At 44.4% G+C, this 18024-nt stretch overlaps 1 protein-coding gene across 1 annotated transcript in view; it reads right to left on the reverse strand.

The window, feature by feature from the left end:
• Window positions 1-18024, reverse strand: part of LOC136877074 (protein Skeletor, isoforms B/C) — a 421284-nt gene that overhangs the window by 141581 nt on the left and 261679 nt on the right. Inside the window, exon 4 of the mRNA XM_067150891.2 lies at window positions 9123-9234. Coding sequence (XP_067006992.1) covers window positions 9123-9234 — 112 coding nt within the window. The remainder of the gene's footprint in view (window positions 1-9122; window positions 9235-18024) is intronic.

The raw sequence follows: 18024 nt of genomic DNA on the forward strand, positions 1-18024 counted from the left end.
TGTACATAGAAAGTATCGGCTGTGTAAAGGAACATGTTTTGGAGTGACTTCCTTCGGTACCATTAGATAAAATCCGGCTTTTCGGTCGTGAGAAATTCTTCGAAGGCATTTGTGACGGCTGCTTCTCTCTTGAAACATTTCCCGCCAAAATAATAGCAATAATATAAATAATGTTGTAGTTTTTACGTTCCACTATTTTTGACGATTTTCGGGGACGCGGAGGTACCGGAATTTAGTCCCGCAGGGAGTTCTTTTATGTGCCAGTAAATCTGCCGACACGAGGCTGACGTATTTGAGCACCTTCAAATACCATCGGAATGAGCCAGGATCGAACCTGCCAAGTTGGGCTCAGAAGGCCAGTGACTCAACCGTCTGAGCCACCCAACTGGGCGCCAGAATAATAGTGACAGTGTGTTGGTCCATTGGATAAGAAGAGACTCATAGTATGAATTGTGTAGTTTTAGGTCTATTGTCCTTATGTACTGATCAAAGCAAGCCGCTTAAAGCGTAGTTGGTCATGCATATAACGGTTTCACCACATATCAAGTAAAGATATAAACTAATACCCACTTCACCCCACCAAACAATGAACATTATCTTCCTAGATAAAATATCTGTGGAGCCTCCGTGGATCAGGTGGCAGCGCGCCGGCCTCGCACGTCTGGTATCCGTGGTTCAAATCCCGGTCACTCCATGTGAGATTTGTGCTGGACAAAGCGGAGGCGGAACAGGTTTTCCTCCGGGTACTCCGGTTTTCCTTGTCATTTCATTCCAGCGACACTCTCCATTAACATTTCATCTGTCAGTCATTTATCATTGCCCCAGAGGAGTGCGGCAGGCTTCGGCAGCCGGCACATTTCCTATCCTCGCCGCTAGATGGGGCTTCATTCATTCCATCCCTCACCCGTTGGAATGACTGGAAACTTTTTTTTTGCTATTTGTTTTACGCCGCACCGACACAGATAGGTCTTATGGCGACGATGGGACGGTAGAGGGATGGAAGTGGGAAGGAAGCGGCCGTGGCCTTAATTAAGGTACAGCCCCAGCATTTGCCTGGTGTGAAAATGGGAAACCACGGAAAACCATCTTCAGGGCTGCCGACAGTGGGGTTCGAACCCACTATCTCCCTAATACTGGATACTGGCCGCACTTAAGCGACTGCAGCTATCGAGCTCGGTATGACTGGAAACATGCTGTGGATTATTATTATTATTATTATTATTATTATTATTATTATTATTATTATTATTATTATTATTATTATTATTATTATTATTATCGTTTAGGCCAGCCATGGACCAGGCTAAAGCAACCGTTTTCTGTCTTGAGTTTTAACATTCGCCCAGTACTCCCGCATACCTGTTCTTCTTCTTCTTCTTCTAATTCTTATTATTGTTATTATGATTACTATTAATGCTGGTCCCGCGGTGTACGGGTAGCGTGCCTGGCCTCTAACCCGTCGGAGGCCCCGGGTTCGATTCCCGACCAGGTGAGGACTATTTATCTGTGTCTGAGGGCTGATTCGAGGTCCATTCAGCCTATGTTTTCTGACGGTGAGATGGCGGACCCGGTCTAGAAAGACAAGAATAACGGCCGAGAGAATCTGTCGGGCTGACCACACGATACCTCGTAGTCTGCAGGCCTTCGGGCTGAGCAGCGGTCGCTTGATAGGCCAAGGCCCTTCCGGGCTGTTGGGCCATGGGATTGGTTTGGTTTAGTTTTATTATTATTATTATTATTATTATTATTATTATTATTATTATTATTATTATTATTGCAGTCAGCGTTTTGGTGGGCAATATTGCCATTGGGTTGCCTCTTATGACAACAACTAGGGCCAAAATTATTAGACCCTCTTTCATGTCCCTTGGCTCATAATCTTGACGGGGCACTGAATCATAATAATAATGTTATTTGTTTTACGTCCCACTAACTACTCTTTTACGGTTTTCGGAGACGCCGAGGTGCCGGAATTTAGTCCCACAGGAGTTCTTTTTACGTGCCAGTAAATCTACCGACACGAGGCTGACGTATTTGAGCACCTTCAAATACCACCGGACTGAGCCAGGATCGAACCTGCCTAGTTGGGGTCAGAAGGCCAGCGCCTTAACCGTCTGAGCCACTCAGCCCGACGGGGCACTGAATCGAACCTAGACCTAACAGGTGGGATTCCTAGACGCCAGTGACCGACTCTGGAGTCGAATGGGGAAACCAACGAACAGTATTTGAATGCTTGATTGGTTTGTCCGCGTCACATGGGTGCCGCTTTAAGGCGCAGAGCTACATTGGACAGCGCCTGAAATACTGTATTGTCGGTAAGGGGATACAGGGTCTGAAGATTGTTGATAGCCGTGTTACGATGGTCTGGGTGGGACATGTTTCATCGTGTTGTGCTACCCTCGATAGTTTTCTAATTTTCATCCGTCAGTTTGTATCAACACAGCTCCAAATGACCGCCTTAAGTTTTCTTTATGCCAAGTTTTATGTCCGTTATCTGGGACTCCACGCGAGCTTTGAAAGCTTTCACCCTGCGCCTTTCTGCTCACGTCGATTACGGCAGGGGATTGGGATTTCCATCAGCCCTGCAGGGGTCGCTTGTGGCCAGCTCTCGACAGGGATTGCCTTCACATCATGAAGTCACAGGTCGGAAAATGAATATCAAGACGAGAATAGGCTGGTATTTCCTCATTCTGAGAAGAGTGGACCATATTCTGCTCAAAATACGTCATCGTCACCGAATGTACTAAAACACGTGATTGAAAGGTAAAATAAAAAAAGTATTATTATTTCAGCAGTTTAATATATGGCGTTAAATGGGAAACCACTGAAAACCTTCTTCGGGGCTGCCTATGAGAACGCTCGAACTAAGTGATGTGAAATACCTCTGTCTGGATGAGTGAGGAAAGTAACGGAAAACTACATCTTCGATCTCGTCCCTTCAGTCAGGACTGGGCTTTCTGTGGTAGTTAATAGTGGGACGATTATGAATTATACCAATTTCCACGCTGATGACCTTTTATAATATGTCCATATGTCAAAATCACGAATGTGGCAAAATTGAGATTTTGAGCTAAGTGCACAGACTGCTTACAATTAAAACGATTTATGTTATGAAAAAAAAAAAACCGCGTATGTCCTATTTTCTTAAATCGTTAGTGAGTAGTTGCAACTTCATTTCTCATGGAAGTATGGCATTTGCAATGTCTGTAATGCTAAAAAACAGAAGGATGTGGCACATTGATGTGATCGCATTAAATATTTGTTGACACGAATTGTCAGAATGTTCTTATTTTTCGAATAGATCAAAAACAGAGATTACAATTCAGCGAACTTCTACAGCTGTTATTTTCGACACTAATGTGACCAACAACAACAACAACAACAACAACAACAACAACAACAACAACAACAACAACAACAACAGCAACAACAACAAGAGGATTATAGTTCCAAATATTGCATTTTAAATTGACTTCGAAACTTAAAATATGTTTTTCTCGAAAGAGGTCTGGCATAAGGGGATGATACAATACCATAACAATAATTATGCAGAGGATCATTTTTCTTGTTTCAGGAGTTAGGTTTTCTTTCCATAGAAAATTAAACTGTCTTCACTGCTGGCTTATGAATGTAATTGAATGGACGGATTTAAGTTGCTTTCGAGAGATCATCCATAGAAATTGGTTTCCTTATATTGAGAACGAAGAAATCTTTCTATTTTGAACATGCTAATAAGGACAATGTTCGTCATTGATCTAAGATGGAACAGAACCAGCAACCAGTCACAAGCTCGGTTACAGGGCAACCCAAACTTCGGCGAACGATCATCTTGTTAGCCTCTATCGATATGCGGAGAATCCATATGGAAACAATATATCCAGTTCAATCTGGCGGAAGTGACATCATATCTAGATAGAATGTACTGCTAGCTGCTGTTTGAGTACGTTAGCAGCATAGCGGACATGCGTGTGAGCACTTCAGTCACTGCAGTTATTATTATTATTATTATTATTATTATTATTATTATTATTATTATTATTATTATTATTATTATTATTATTATTATTATTATTATTATTGGTGGTGGTTCGTGGTGTGGTTACTGTAGCCATGTTCTAATTCGTGAACCATGGACAACGGCTGAGTGGCCTAGTAAGTGGTCCTGAGGGTCGGGATACCAGTTGGTATGGAATACGAGTGGCCATCTGGGATATATTCTGAATCATGGCCCTGCTTGTGATCAGGCGGCTAGGATTATACAATCCACTATGGTCCCTAACCGTTAGAGGATAAATCCTCACTGGGACTCCATGTGAGTCAGCCTATCATCCTGCTTCACAGAATTTACCGAGCTCAGAACATTTTAAACGAGCGACAGACGCATGGGAATAACGGAGTCCCACTTACATGTGACCGGCGAGGGACTTCTTGGAAACAACTTGGCGAATGAAATGGGATTCGATGGGGAACTATCAATATTAATGGGGCTTATGGAAGAAGAAAAGTAAAACTGGCCGACTCAGAAAAGGGTTTGCGTCGATATGAGGTAGGAGTTAATGATATTCGGGTAATGGGAGATAAGGAGGAAGAGATACGACACTGTAAAGGTATCTCTCAACCTAGGATAGAGAAAGTGAAATCTTTCTCCAGACTAATAACTTTAGAGAATCTCCAGGACGAGGAAGTTAGACAGAAGTACATGGATACGATTACTAAAATATTTCAAACAACAGACAGTAAGCAGGTTTAAGATATAGAAAGAGAATTGGGTGGCATACAGGCATACTGTAGTAGAAACAGGAAGGGAATGTCTAGGAACAACTGTGTGCAAAGATAGGAAAAAGCGAACATCTTGGTGGAATGACGAAGAGAGGACAGCTTGTAAAAGGAAGGCGAATCAGAAACGACTCGAAACAAGAAATGATACAGATAGGGAATTGTATGTAGATGCCTGCAGCATGAACAAACGACATAAAATTCTGTTCCAAGGATATTTTAACCTCACTCGAATTTCAACAACTACTGTACTTCATCATCCTCGTTTTCGATAACCTGTATATTTTCTTGAATTCTAGATTACCGAGCTCGATAGCTGCAGTCGCTTAAGTGCGGCCAGTATCCAGTATTCGGGAGATAGTAGGTTCGAACCCCACTGTCGGCAGCCCTGAAAATGGTTTTCCGTGGTTTCCCATTTTCACACTAGGAAAATGTTGGGGCTGTACCTTAATTATGGCCACGGCCGCTTCCTTCCAACTCCTAGACCTTTCCTATCCCATCGTCGCCATAAGACCTATCTATGTCGGTGCGACGTAAAGCAACTAGAAAAAAAAAAATTGTAGCAAGCTCCCGCCACACAGCAGCAGTCTCCATTAGTCTGCCTTTAACAGTCGTATAACTGTTCATGTGACACGTGTTATACACATTACAGCCAATTTCAGTAACGGTACGGATGCACCTTCAGCCTCTTGACACACACCAGAGCTAATTGCAGCTTCCACCATGGTCTGTGGCATTATGGAAGATGCTGAGTAATAACATTCACATCAGTCGTTCTGCAATAGCAAATTCTGGTCCTGTGAGGAAAGCAATGGCAAACTAACTCACTACTCATCTTGCATAGTAGGCCTCCGTTTCGTATCGCCATTGGTGCTTGTGTTTCTCAGACGTTTCTTAGTTGGAGATGAGTCATAAGTGTTGTATAGTGAGAAACATGAAGGACTTCTGCCAGTTGAACTGTTGTATCATTCATACCTCAAATCTTTTTACAGAAACGGTGCACAACGTTTGAGAAGTCGCAGCCCAAGACGACCTAGTCCCAACAAATTTATTCATAAATACGTTTCCATAGTTAAATGAGCAATTCTTGTATATATGTACTAACTTTCTAAAAAATGGCTTTAACGATTTTGATGAAAATCACAGATTATGGGTTTATTCGGTCTATAAATCGATTTGCTAGAACATTTCGAAAATATTCATTTTCACACGTTAAAGTGTGTATTTACAGCGTGACAGCCAGCGAAACAGCGACATATATCCTTTTTCTAGAAAGTCAGCTGGACAGTATCGTTTTAACTGTCGAACATCTACCTCCTGGTGAAAAATCCGGGGAAGAAGTGCGTATTGCTAGAATCACTCTTGATTTGAAAAAGTTGTCTAGGACGTATCAATTTACAGTAAGATTTGCACTTGCTGTTACGTTGCAAAACGTGCAGGGCAAACTTGAAAGTTTGTTGGCGTGGACCTAAAAATATAAGTTGTTATGCATGGCATGCTGTACGTGACATATTTGAGAGTAAAGAGGCCAAGCAAATTAAGAATACAGGATAATTTATGTCATTCTCGCAAAATAGTATGCAAAGAGGTGTTTGACTGAGATGTTTAATGTTTATTAATATTGACATTTTTCAGAATTAAGATTGTACTACTTTATTGGAAAATAACAGTCCAGTATTTGTAATAAAGAAGTGATTTGTATCAATTACTGTATTTTGTGTTCATGATTCTATATCACTGCTGATCAAGTTCAAATAAAAGTTCACAATGAAGTTCTGTCGACAGGTTCTATGTGTATTAGTGCACTAACATATTGACATACAAATAAATAAATAAATAAATAAATAAATAAATAAATAAATAAATAAATAAATAAATAAATAAATAAAAAAATAAATAAATAAATAAATAAATAAATATCAGAATAAAACGTCTGACTTTCTATGGACACCTATACAGAATGGATCTTAATAGATTATCCCATAAGATCTTCAAGGTTGCTAACAGAGGCGAAGCTACTGGATTCCCCTGGACCAAGCAAGTGGACAAAGATCTTGCAGAGCTTAATATTAATCAAGCCGCCATTACTGATAGGAATGCATACCGTTTAATGGTCAAAACTAAACCTTTCCTAACATCCCTTACATCAGCTAGCCACAAAGGAGCCAGTAATTGGTCAGAGGAGCGCAGGAAGGAATTCAATGTGAAAATGAAGGAATACTGGGCCAACATGAAGACTCAAGAGGCCGCTAAGAACACAATCCAGTACGCCAAAAGGGGCAGACGACGACAAAAACACAGCTAGAACACAAGCACCGTGGTCTGCAGATGGTCTAAACGCAAAGAAAAAAAATAATCAAATAAATAAATATTCGCTGGATTAATGAAATTGTGTAGCATTTTGTAGTTTTCTGAAGCCAACACCATTAATTAATTTATAACTTTCCACTGTGACCCCAAACAATGGTTTGCCGGGCTGAGTTGCTCAGGCGGTTAAGGCGCTGGCCTTCTAACCCCAACTTGGCAGGTTCGATCCTGGCTCAGTCCGGTGGTATTTGAAGGTGCTCAAATACGAGAGCCCCGTGTCGGTATATTGACTGGCACGTAAAAGAACTCCTGCGGGACTAAATTCCGGCACCTCGGCGTCTCCGAAGACGTTAAAAAGTAGTTAGTGGGACGTAAATCAAATAGCATTATTATTTAAACTATGGTTTGAACCCACTTGTTGGCAGCCCTGAATATAGTTTTCCGTGGTTTCTCATTTTCATACCAGGCAAATGCTGGGGCTGTACCTTAATTAAGGCCGCGGCCGCTTCCTTACCACTCTTAGCTCTTTCCTATCCCATTGTTGCCATAAGATCTATCTGTGTCGGTGCGACGTAAAGCAACTTAAAAAAAGTATCCTAAGTACAGTATGTTTCCACTATTACATTTTAATTCGAGAAAGTAAAATTACAGATTCTAGCAGAACACCTTACTTCTTCGTGCGATATCACGGTGCTGTACCCTCAAGGAGGTTACGAGTCTACTGACGAGAGGAGATTTTGTTCAAACTTTGTGACACTGATCTGCTTCAAAAATAAATGTGTGAATGGCTCTCATTTGACGGGAAATGACCTTTAAATTGAACAGCTTGCGTAAGCACTGGAAATACTTAAGTTGTGTGTGAAATTGTATACGATAATGCTGGATTGAGAATGTTAAACTAGTAGTATTTCTAGTAATATTGCTAGTAGCAGTAGTATTACTAGTAGTTGTTGCTGATGGGTAACTTTTTTACTTTATTATCACACTAATGTAAGTGACCGTTGCCACCGGGATATTTCCCAATTGCGATGCATTTCTTAATAATAATAATAATAATAATAATAATAATAATAATAATAATAATAATAATAATAATAATAATAATAATAATAATAACCCGGTGGCACCATTGGTGTAGTGGTGAGTGTTATTGATTTCCATGCAAACGCCTGGGGTTCGAGGCCCAGCAGCGACTTTTCTCCTCTCTTTTTATTTCATCTTGTATCTATTTTTTCTGTCCGCCTCTGTGGTGTAGTGGTTAGCGTGATTAGCTGCCACCCCGGGAGGTCCGGGTTCGATTCCCGGCTCTGCTACGAAATTTGAAAACTGGTACGATGGCTGGAACGGGGTCCACTCAGCCTCGGGAGGTCAACTGAGTAGCGGTGGGTTCGATTCCCACCTCAGCCATCCTGGAAGTGGTTTCCCGTGGTTTCTCACTTCTCCTCCAGGCAAATAACGGTATGGTACCTAACTTAAGGCCACGGCCGCTTCCTTCCCTCTTCCTTGTCTATCCCATCCAATCTTCCCATCCCTCCACAAGGCCCCTGTTCAGTATAGCAGGTGAGGCCACCTGGGCGAGGGACTGGTCATTCTCCCCAGTTGTATCCCCGACCCAAAGTCTGAAACTCCAGGACACTGCCCTTGAGGCGGTAGAGGTGGGATCCCTCGCCGAGTCCGAGGGAAAAGCCAACCCTGGAGGGTAAACAGATTAGGATAGATCTATTTTTTCTTTGTACCTGTGTACTTATTTTTACGCAATGCGCAGTTTAAAGTACTATCGTCCTAGGTTGTCTTTCCTTCTAAAACATAGACTATGTCTATCTCTCATCATGCCTGCAGCAGTTGTTATAAAAATAACAGAAGTGAAGATATTTCAATACACGAGGAGCAAGACAGGACGATAGTTTCAATACAGCTCAAATTTAATGTGCGCATTTCCTAGACCGCATGAATAAAAAGGGAAACCGCGAGGCTAGCACTGCTCCAACCCCAGGCGTCCGCATGGAAATCACGGAGGCAGGTATGTAGCGTGCACTGACCGTGAATCGCCGGCACCACACCGACAGCCACTTGATGTCTCGCAGTCTCTTGCCCATGGGCAGCCTCAAGATGACGTCCGTCTCGTTGAAGGCTTTGAGCACAGGCGGGTCCCTGGAACACGTAAACAGAAAGTATTACATTACAGTTTAGGGTTTGAGAAGGGGTTGCTCAACTTTCCAACTCCGATGGTATAAGATTCTCGAGGCCTAGGAAGTCTGTCTGCAATAAAGGATAAGGAATGAGCAGGAATTGGAAAGAAATGAAGGAAAAAGCTACTATTTTCTCGGCTACACAGAAAAACATCGAATCATGGACATGTTGTTAGGCTTACAACACGACAGCAGCAGATATTTTCCCATCAAAACTAGTCTTCAGAAGACCACTGTTTGGTGTACGGTATGACGAAGTGACGGTAATGCTGCAAACGAGAAATTACTGTGTCATTACGATCAAATAAAATGGGACCTGCTGTTGGACCAGGGCGCATGATCATCTCTTCCTTCCTCAGTGTTCAGAACGCTAATTAACGTTTTCCCGTTAAAATCCTTCGCCATTTATTTGCTTACAGCCTCTCTTTATAGATCAATCAATCAATCAATCAATCAATCAATCAATCAATCAATCAATCAATCAATCAATCAATCAATCAATCAATCAATCAATCAATCAATCAATCAATCAATCAATCAATCAATCAATCAATACTGATCTACAATTAGGGCAGTCGCCCAGGTGGCAGAATCCCTATCTGTTGTTTTCCTAGCCTTTTATTAAATGATTGCAAATAATTTGAAAATTTATTGAACATCTCCCTTGGTTAATGCGTCCAGTCCCTAACTTTCCTACCTGTAAACGAATATTTTCCCAATTTTTTTCCCTTGAATTCCAACTTTATCTTCATATTGTGATCTTTCCTACTTTTAAAAATATCACTCAATACTATTCTTTCTGTTTCGGAAATCACCCAGAACAAATCCAGCTGCTTTTCTTTGGATTTTCTCCAGTTCCCGAATCAAGTAATCCTGGTGAGGGTCCCATATACTGGAACCATACTCTAGCTGGGGTATTACCAGAGACTTATAAACCCTATCCTTTACATTCTTACTAAAAGCCCTAAATAGATCTAATAGTCCAACATCTTCCAAATGCACGCCTTTCCGTCCACCAAAATGGCGTCGTTCTTCGATCCATATCACTTACTCTGGTTGCCTGGTTACGGTGACGGTTTGTGCTTGCTTACACCAATTTCAGGCGGACCCTCAGTCGAAAAAACATATCCATGTTGAAAGGAAAGTACCACACACCATACATATAAGGAAAAGTACCGGCTGCGAAGAGAAGGTTTGCTGATGCGTGCTTTAGAAGCAGTAGTAAACGAAGAGAGTGGAAGAGGACGGAGGTAGGGTCAAGAGAACAAAAAGCTACTAAGAGAACAGAAGAAGACAAGAATGCATGGAGAGATTATATGCGACTACCTGAATAAGAGTATAACATGTTATAGTGTTCAGTATATACTTCAAAGTACTACATAAACAACTTGAAAGTTATGTTACTTTACTTTGAATCTCTTGTGCAGTCAGTAAACACGGGTGGTGGAATGAGGAGAGGATGTTACATTCGGAGTCAAAGTAAGGTAATCTCTCTTTGGTCTTTGTTCCACTTTCGAACGACAGAGCGACTATTGTATTCGTACAAAAATTGTCCTTCAGTTTTTTATATTTAGAAGACCTGTACTAGGTATACGTGGAAAGTATGTCGTGTATTAAATTTTATTTAAATTCATCTCCATTCTCTTCTGCAGCAGTCAGTTAGTAGTCTTCAAGACAAACCCCGGCTCCTCGCTGCTTCTTCTTCTTCTGAATCTGGTGCATTGCTTCCATCCTCTCTTGCTCTACACCAGGGCCTCTCAGGGTGCATGCGCGTGGTGCATGCACTGTGCACGGTGCAAAAGACGACTTCGCTTGGTTGACCAGAGTGCAGACCCCCCACTCCTCTCTCCCTACACCTGTCTCCCCGTTCGGCCTGTCTCCGCGTTCCTCACCTTCACTGCTGTTTCTCCCCCACTGCGAAATGTTTACGTGTGGTGAGCGGAGACGCACAGTTGTATGGGACAAGGTTACCAGTGTTATTAAAAAAATTAAAAAAGTGAATTAGAAATACACATACATGTTTGAGAGGAATGTAAACATAATTTTAAAAAAATGCAGAACCCGTAACCAAAATGAAAATGCTACAGTACTGGAACAAAACTCATTTGTGGATATAGAATGCTCTTCTTCAAGCTGTTTCAACTTACTTAATTCTTTCTCTCTGACGTCTCCTATGATTTCACAATAATTTTCCGAATGTAGTCTGTTGTAGTGTCTTTCAATAGATGATTTTCTTACGCACGTAATTATCGTCCCACAGATTAAGCATTTGGCGTTATCGTCACGACAAACAAACAAAAAAAAATACGAAAGTTCCCAGTTCGATTGAAATGGACTTTCGGAAGTCTATGCTTTCTTCGAAACAGGTTGCTCCATTATTATGTTGTTGTCGTGCGCTTGTCTATTTCACTGATAAACACGTCGTCTACCACCAATCGCTTCGTCGCTCTCAGCACACTACACCATCCGAGTCAAGCCGAGTTGAGGCGAAGCGTACCGATGCACAGTGCACAGAGCCTATGCACCTCGCTCTGCACGCGTGAGAGTTTGGGCGTTTGAGAGGCCCTGGTCTACACCTTTCCGGTGAGAGTTTCCCTATCGCTGTGGCTTTACTTTTGGGAGCAGCCGTCTTCGAGCCTCACCGATGTTCAGCTTGTGGTGCCTACAGGCCTCCATGGCCTTTCCGGTGTGCAAAGAAATGAAATGAAATGGCGTATGGCTTTTAGTGCCGGGAGTGTCCGAGGACAAGTTCGGCTCGCCAGATACAGGTCTTTTGATGTAACTCCCGTAGGCGACCTGCGCGTCGTGATGAGGATGAAATGATGTTGAAAACAACATATAGGCCTACACCCAGCCCCCGTGCCAGCGAAATTAATCAATGATGGTTAAAATTCCCGACCTTTCCTCGAATCGAACCGGGACCCCTGTGACCAAAGGCCAGCACGCTAACCATTTAGCCATGGAACCGGACGTGCAAAGTCACACATCCGTCACTCCACTATAAAGGATGTCGTCTTGCAGGCTCTCGTTCCAGCAGAATTTCCTTCTACTGTATATGGCTGCTTCCGTTCAGGCGGTACAAGGCCTGATGGAATGGCACTTGTACTATGGGAAAGTGGTAGATCCCTCCTGTGGGATTTTGCCTATGCCGACACCTTCGCCCACACCAACCAGTCGCGAATAGAAAATAAACGAAGAAAATACACTGACTGACAGAGCAAATGCAACACCAAGGAGGAGTGGTTCAAAAGGGATGAAAGTTGGGGAAAAAACTGAGACGGCACGGACGAATAATTGATGTTTATTTCAAACCGATATGCAGGTTACACAATGCGCACGGCATCGACTCAGTAGGATGTAGGACCACCGCGAGCGGCGATGCACGCAGAAACACGTCGAGGTACAGAGTCAACAAGAGTGCGGATGGTGTCCTGAGGGATGGTTCTCAATTCTCTGTCAACCATTTGCCACAGTTGGTCGTCCGTACGAGGCTGGGGCAGAGTTTGCAAACGGCGTCCAATGAGATCCCACACGTGTTCGATTGGTGAGAGATCCGGAGAGTACGCTGGCCACGGAAGCATCTGTACACCTCGTAGAGCCTGTTGGGAGATGCGAGCAGTGTGTGGGCGGGCATTATCCTGCTGAAACAGAGCATTGGGCAGGCCCTGAAGGTACGGGAGTGCCACCAGCCGCAGCACATGCTGCACGTAGCGGTGGGCATTTAACGTGCCTTGAATACGCACTAGAGGTGACGTGGAATCATACGCAATAGCGCCCCAAACCATGATGCCGCGTTGTCTAGCGGTAGGGCGCTCCACAGTTACTGCCGGATTTGACCTTTCTCCACGCCGACGCCACACTCGTCTGCGGTGACTATCACTGACAGAACAGAAGCGTGACTCATCGGAGAACACGACGTTCCGCCATTCCCTCATCCAAGTCGCTCTAGCCCGGCACCATGCCAGGCGTGCACGTCTATGCTGTGGAGTCAATGGTAGTCTTCTGAGCGGACGCCGGGAGTGCAGGCCTCCTTCAACCAATCGACGGGAAATTGTTCTGGTCGATATTGGAACAGCCAGGGTGTCTTGCACATGCTGAAGAATGGCAGTTGACGTGGCGTGCGGGGCTGCCACCGCTTGGCGGCGGATGCGCCGATCCTCGTGTGCTGACGTCACTCGGGCTGCGCCTGGACCCCTCGCACGTGCCACATGTCCCTGCGCCAACCATCTTCGCCACAGGCGCTGCACCGTGGACACATCCCTATGGGTATCGGCTGCGATTTGACGAAGCGACCAACCTGCCCATCTTAGCCCGATCACCATACCCCTCGTAAAGTCGTCTGTCTGCTGGAAATGCCTCCGTTGACGGCGGCCTGGCATTCTTAGCTATACACGTGTCCTGTGGCACACGACAACACGTTCTACAATGACTGTCGGCTGAGAAATCACGGTACGACGTGGGCCATTCGCCAACGCCGTGTCCCATTTATCGTTCGCTACATGCGCAGCACAGCGGCGCATTTCACATCATGAGCATACCTCAGTGACATCAGTCTACCCTGCAATTGGCCTAAAGTTCTGACCACTCCTTCTTGGTGTTGCATTTGCTCTGTCAGTCAGTGTACAATGATTTGTTGGACAAATTCTTCTTCGTGCCAGTCACCATTGAATCCGGTGATACCTGGGACAATGGTGGCCTCAATTTTATCAAAGAGGTTGGCCAATGGATTGCTGGGATTTCCGGCGATAACCGATCCACATAGGGTTCGTGTCAGGAAGGGCATCGGGCTATAAAACAGGACCAAATCCACATGTGCGGCAGAGTTTGCACCGGCGATCCCATAGGTATGAGGAAAAGCGGCTGTTGAAAATTATAGCAAAATTCATCAATTTTCGGTGACAAAACGTTCATTAGTCACAGTCACATGTTCGTGGTTGCAGATACACCATATGCAATACTCACTTTGTGTATTGCTCTTTTATTTATACCGATAACCTCCTTAATATCTAAAACATTTCTCCGAACACTTCCTCAGTATTTACTGTTAAAAAGTACTGAATGACTTTCAGGAAACTTTTATGTTCACTGTAATTCCCAAAAGGAAGTCATTTTATCTTTTGCAAGTTGCTGTCCGTCGCACCGACACAGATAAGTCTTATGGCGACGATGGAACAGGAAAGGCCTAGGAGTCGGAAGGAAGCGGCCGTGGCCTTAATTAAGATACAGCCCCAGATTTTGACTGGTGACCGCACTCAGGACTGGTGACCGCACTCAGGACTGCTGACAGTGGGGTTCAAACCCACTAGCTCCCGAATACTGGATACTGGCCGCACTTAAGCTACTGCAGCTACCGAGCTCGGTAAAAGAAAGTCAAAGAGCATTGCAAACTCGCCACGGGTATTCCTGATTAAGCAAACATCATTATGACATACAAAAAACCGCCTCCCCTGAATTCAGATGACCAATTCGTCTCATCTACTGGCGAAACACTGAACTTTGTGTTACTAAGGGATACCCTTGTCCTGCAGTTCAGCCTGCTACCCTTCTTACTTCGTTCGGTATGCTATTAGCAGCTAATGCTAGAACTCTTGTCGAGAAATGTTGATTTACGAGCTGGTACCCACTCCTTGTACTCCAAAGTTGGCACTAACTGTGCCCCACCAGCGGCCAGCTCGCCGTCCATAAAAGGGACACTCACTTATGCTGGGTTTTCTTCTTGAGTGATTAATAACAATAATAATGTTATTTGTTTTACGTCCCACTAACTACTCTTTTACGGTTTTCGGAGACGCCGAGGTGCCGGAATTTAGTCCCGCAGGAGTTCTTTTTACGTGTCAGTAAATCTACCGACACGAGGCTGACGTATTTGAGCACCTTCAAATACCACCGGACTGAGCCAGGATCGAACCTGCCAAGTTGGGGTCAGAAGGCCAGCGCCTTAACCGTCTGAGCCACTCAGCCCGGGTCTCGAGCGATTAAGACCTCTAAAGGATCAGGTGGCTGGCTAATGGGGAAGGTAGGCACAAGTATCTCAACATGTACAACCTTCTGAAATCTATGTTATCTCAGATGCTGGACAGATATATTTCAATTTTTTAACATGTAGGTCATAGTAGGTCCGCCTCTGTGGTGTAGTGGTTAGCGTGCTTAGCTGCCACCCCCGGAGGCCCGGGTTCGATTCCCGGCTCTGCCACGAAATTTGAAAAGTGGTACGAGGGCTGGAACGGGGTCTACTCAGCCTCGGGAGGTCAACTGAGTAGAGGTGGGTTCGATTCCCACCTCAACCATCCTGGAAGTGGTTTTCCGTGGTTTCCCACTTCTCATCCAGGCGAATGCCGGGATGGTACCTGACTTAAGGCCACGGCCGCTTCCTTCCCTCTTCCTTGCCTATCCCTTCCAATCTTCCCATCCCTCCACAAGGCCCCTGTTCAGCATGGCAGGTGAGGCCGCCTGGGCGAGGTACTGGTCATACTCCCCAGTTGTATCCCCTGACCAAGAGTCTGAAGCTCCAGGACACTGCCCTTGAGGCGGTAGAGGTGGGATCCCTCGCTAAGTCCGAGGGAAAAACCGAACCTGGAGGGTAAACAGATGATGATGATGATGATGACGATGAGGTCATAGTAGGATATTCCTTCGCATTTAAACCAAATTTCAAATTATGGAGGCAAATTTTGAGAACATTTAACGAGTTAGGGAGCTAGTTCCTTTTTTCTGTTGTGATGTCGGTTTTTGTTATAAACTTTACAAGGATATGCGAGTATTTTCTCTTTTTCGAGGACTAGGTTTACTCAAAATTTACTGTTATTCGAACATTTTTAGATCGTAGATCTTCCTTCCCCAGTCGCCATTTAGGTTGGGGTTATTCTCTGCTTCATTAGGCATTCTTTTTTTTCTTGCTAGGGGCTTTACGTCGCACCGACACAGATAGGTCTTATGGCTACGATGGGATAGGAAAGGCCTAGGAGTTGGAAGGAAGCGGTCGTGGCCTTAATTAAGGTACAGCCCCAGCATTTGCCTGGTGTGAAAATGGGAAACCACGGAAAACCATCTTCAGGGCTGCCGATAGTGGGATTCGAACCTACTATCTCCCCGATGCAAGCTCACAGCCGCGCGCCTCTGCGCGCACGGCCAACTCGCCCGGTCACTAGGCATTCTTGTCCCATTAGTCCATGCTCTCATGTTATTCTTCGAGGATTGCTGCCATTATTCAGAATCCCTATTCTCTTTGTTGGTTCTGGCCTATTTCAAATTAAAATTCTTTCTTTTGTTAGGTCTCAGTTTTTTTTTTCTTTTTTTTTTTCTGGCCAATCATATAGCGTGAGCCTAGCTCCTGTCATCATCATCATCTGTTTACCCTCCAGGTTCGGCTTTTCCCTCGGACTCAGCGAGGGATCCCACCTCTACCGCCTCAAGGGCAGTGTCCCGGCACTTCAGACTCTTGGTCGGGAGATACAACTGGGGGAATGACCAGTACCTCGCCCAGGCGGCCTCACCTGCTATGCTGAACAGGGGCCTTGTGGAGGGATGGGAAGATTGGAAGGGATAGACAAGGAAGAGGGAAGGAAGCGGCCGTGGCCTTAAGTTAGGTACCATCCCGGCATTCGCCTGGAGGAGAAGTGGGAAACCACGGAAAACCACTTCGAGGATGGCTGAGGTGGGAATCGAACCCACCTCTACTCAGTTGACCTCCCGAGGCTGAGTGGACCCCGTTCCAGCCCTCGTACCACTTTTCAAATTTTCGTGGCAGAGCCGGGAATCGAACCCGGACCTCCGGGGGTGGCAGCTAATTACGCTAACCACTACACTACAGAGGCGGACCGAGCTTCTGTACTAGGGGAAATATTTCCTATTCGGTATTTTTTTGAATCCTTTGATCCTCTTTTGGGAAAGCAAACGGGTAAAGGCTCACACGCTTTTGTGTCGGGGTCAAATTAGACTGTAAACCCAAATTCATGCTTACGCATTATCTTAGCTTTTATCCAGCGCTTTGAGATCAGACATTTGTTCCTTAATTACTGAATTTGTTATTGAACTTGATTTGTTCTTAAAATCTTTGTTAAAAAGTAATTTATTATCTCTGTAATTCTTTTGTTGAATAAAGGAAAGAGAAAAGGAAAAAAACAAGGAAGGTTAAGGAATTATGGCATTAATATATTTTGCAATAGAGATGTGTTTTCATCTCTCTTACTTCGTCCAGTGCTGAAGACCCTTCCGCTTTCTACCTAATGCCAAAGATAGTTGTTCGCAGCTACGTCGAACCATCTTGGCTTCCTGGGAATCGGAATGGCTAGCTATCCGTACTCCCAACAAGCTAACAGCAATTAAGAAGACAACTACCGTGTGGCGGTCCTCTTTCCGGCCTGCACGGAGAGAGGTCGTACTTTTGTGTAGGCCGAGGATAGGTCACTCTTATCCACTAAAGAGGGATGACCTCACCTCCAGTGTGTTCTAGTGGTGCCGACTTCACCGTGACCCACATCCTCACATAGTGCGCCGATCTCTCTGCCCTAAAGCTGCGTTTACACTAGCGAAACTCCCTCGCGAAAGTCACTCGGGCGAAAATTACTCGCTTCGAGTGAAATTTCACACTTCCAAAAGAAGAGCGCAATTCAGAGCGAAAAATAGCGCGAGTAGAGCGAGCCGCCTTTGACAAGCCTGAAAGCTTCAGTTCTGGTTTTGCAGCCAACATGGAAACTTTTTTTGTCCCTCCAGCCGCTGCAGCCGCGTTTTCCATCATATGAATGTCATTTTT

The sequence above is a fragment of the Anabrus simplex genome, chromosome 7, assembly GCF_040414725.1.
Source record: "Anabrus simplex isolate iqAnaSimp1 chromosome 7, ASM4041472v1, whole genome shotgun sequence".
Lineage (NCBI taxonomy): Eukaryota > Metazoa > Arthropoda > Insecta > Orthoptera > Tettigoniidae > Anabrus > Anabrus simplex.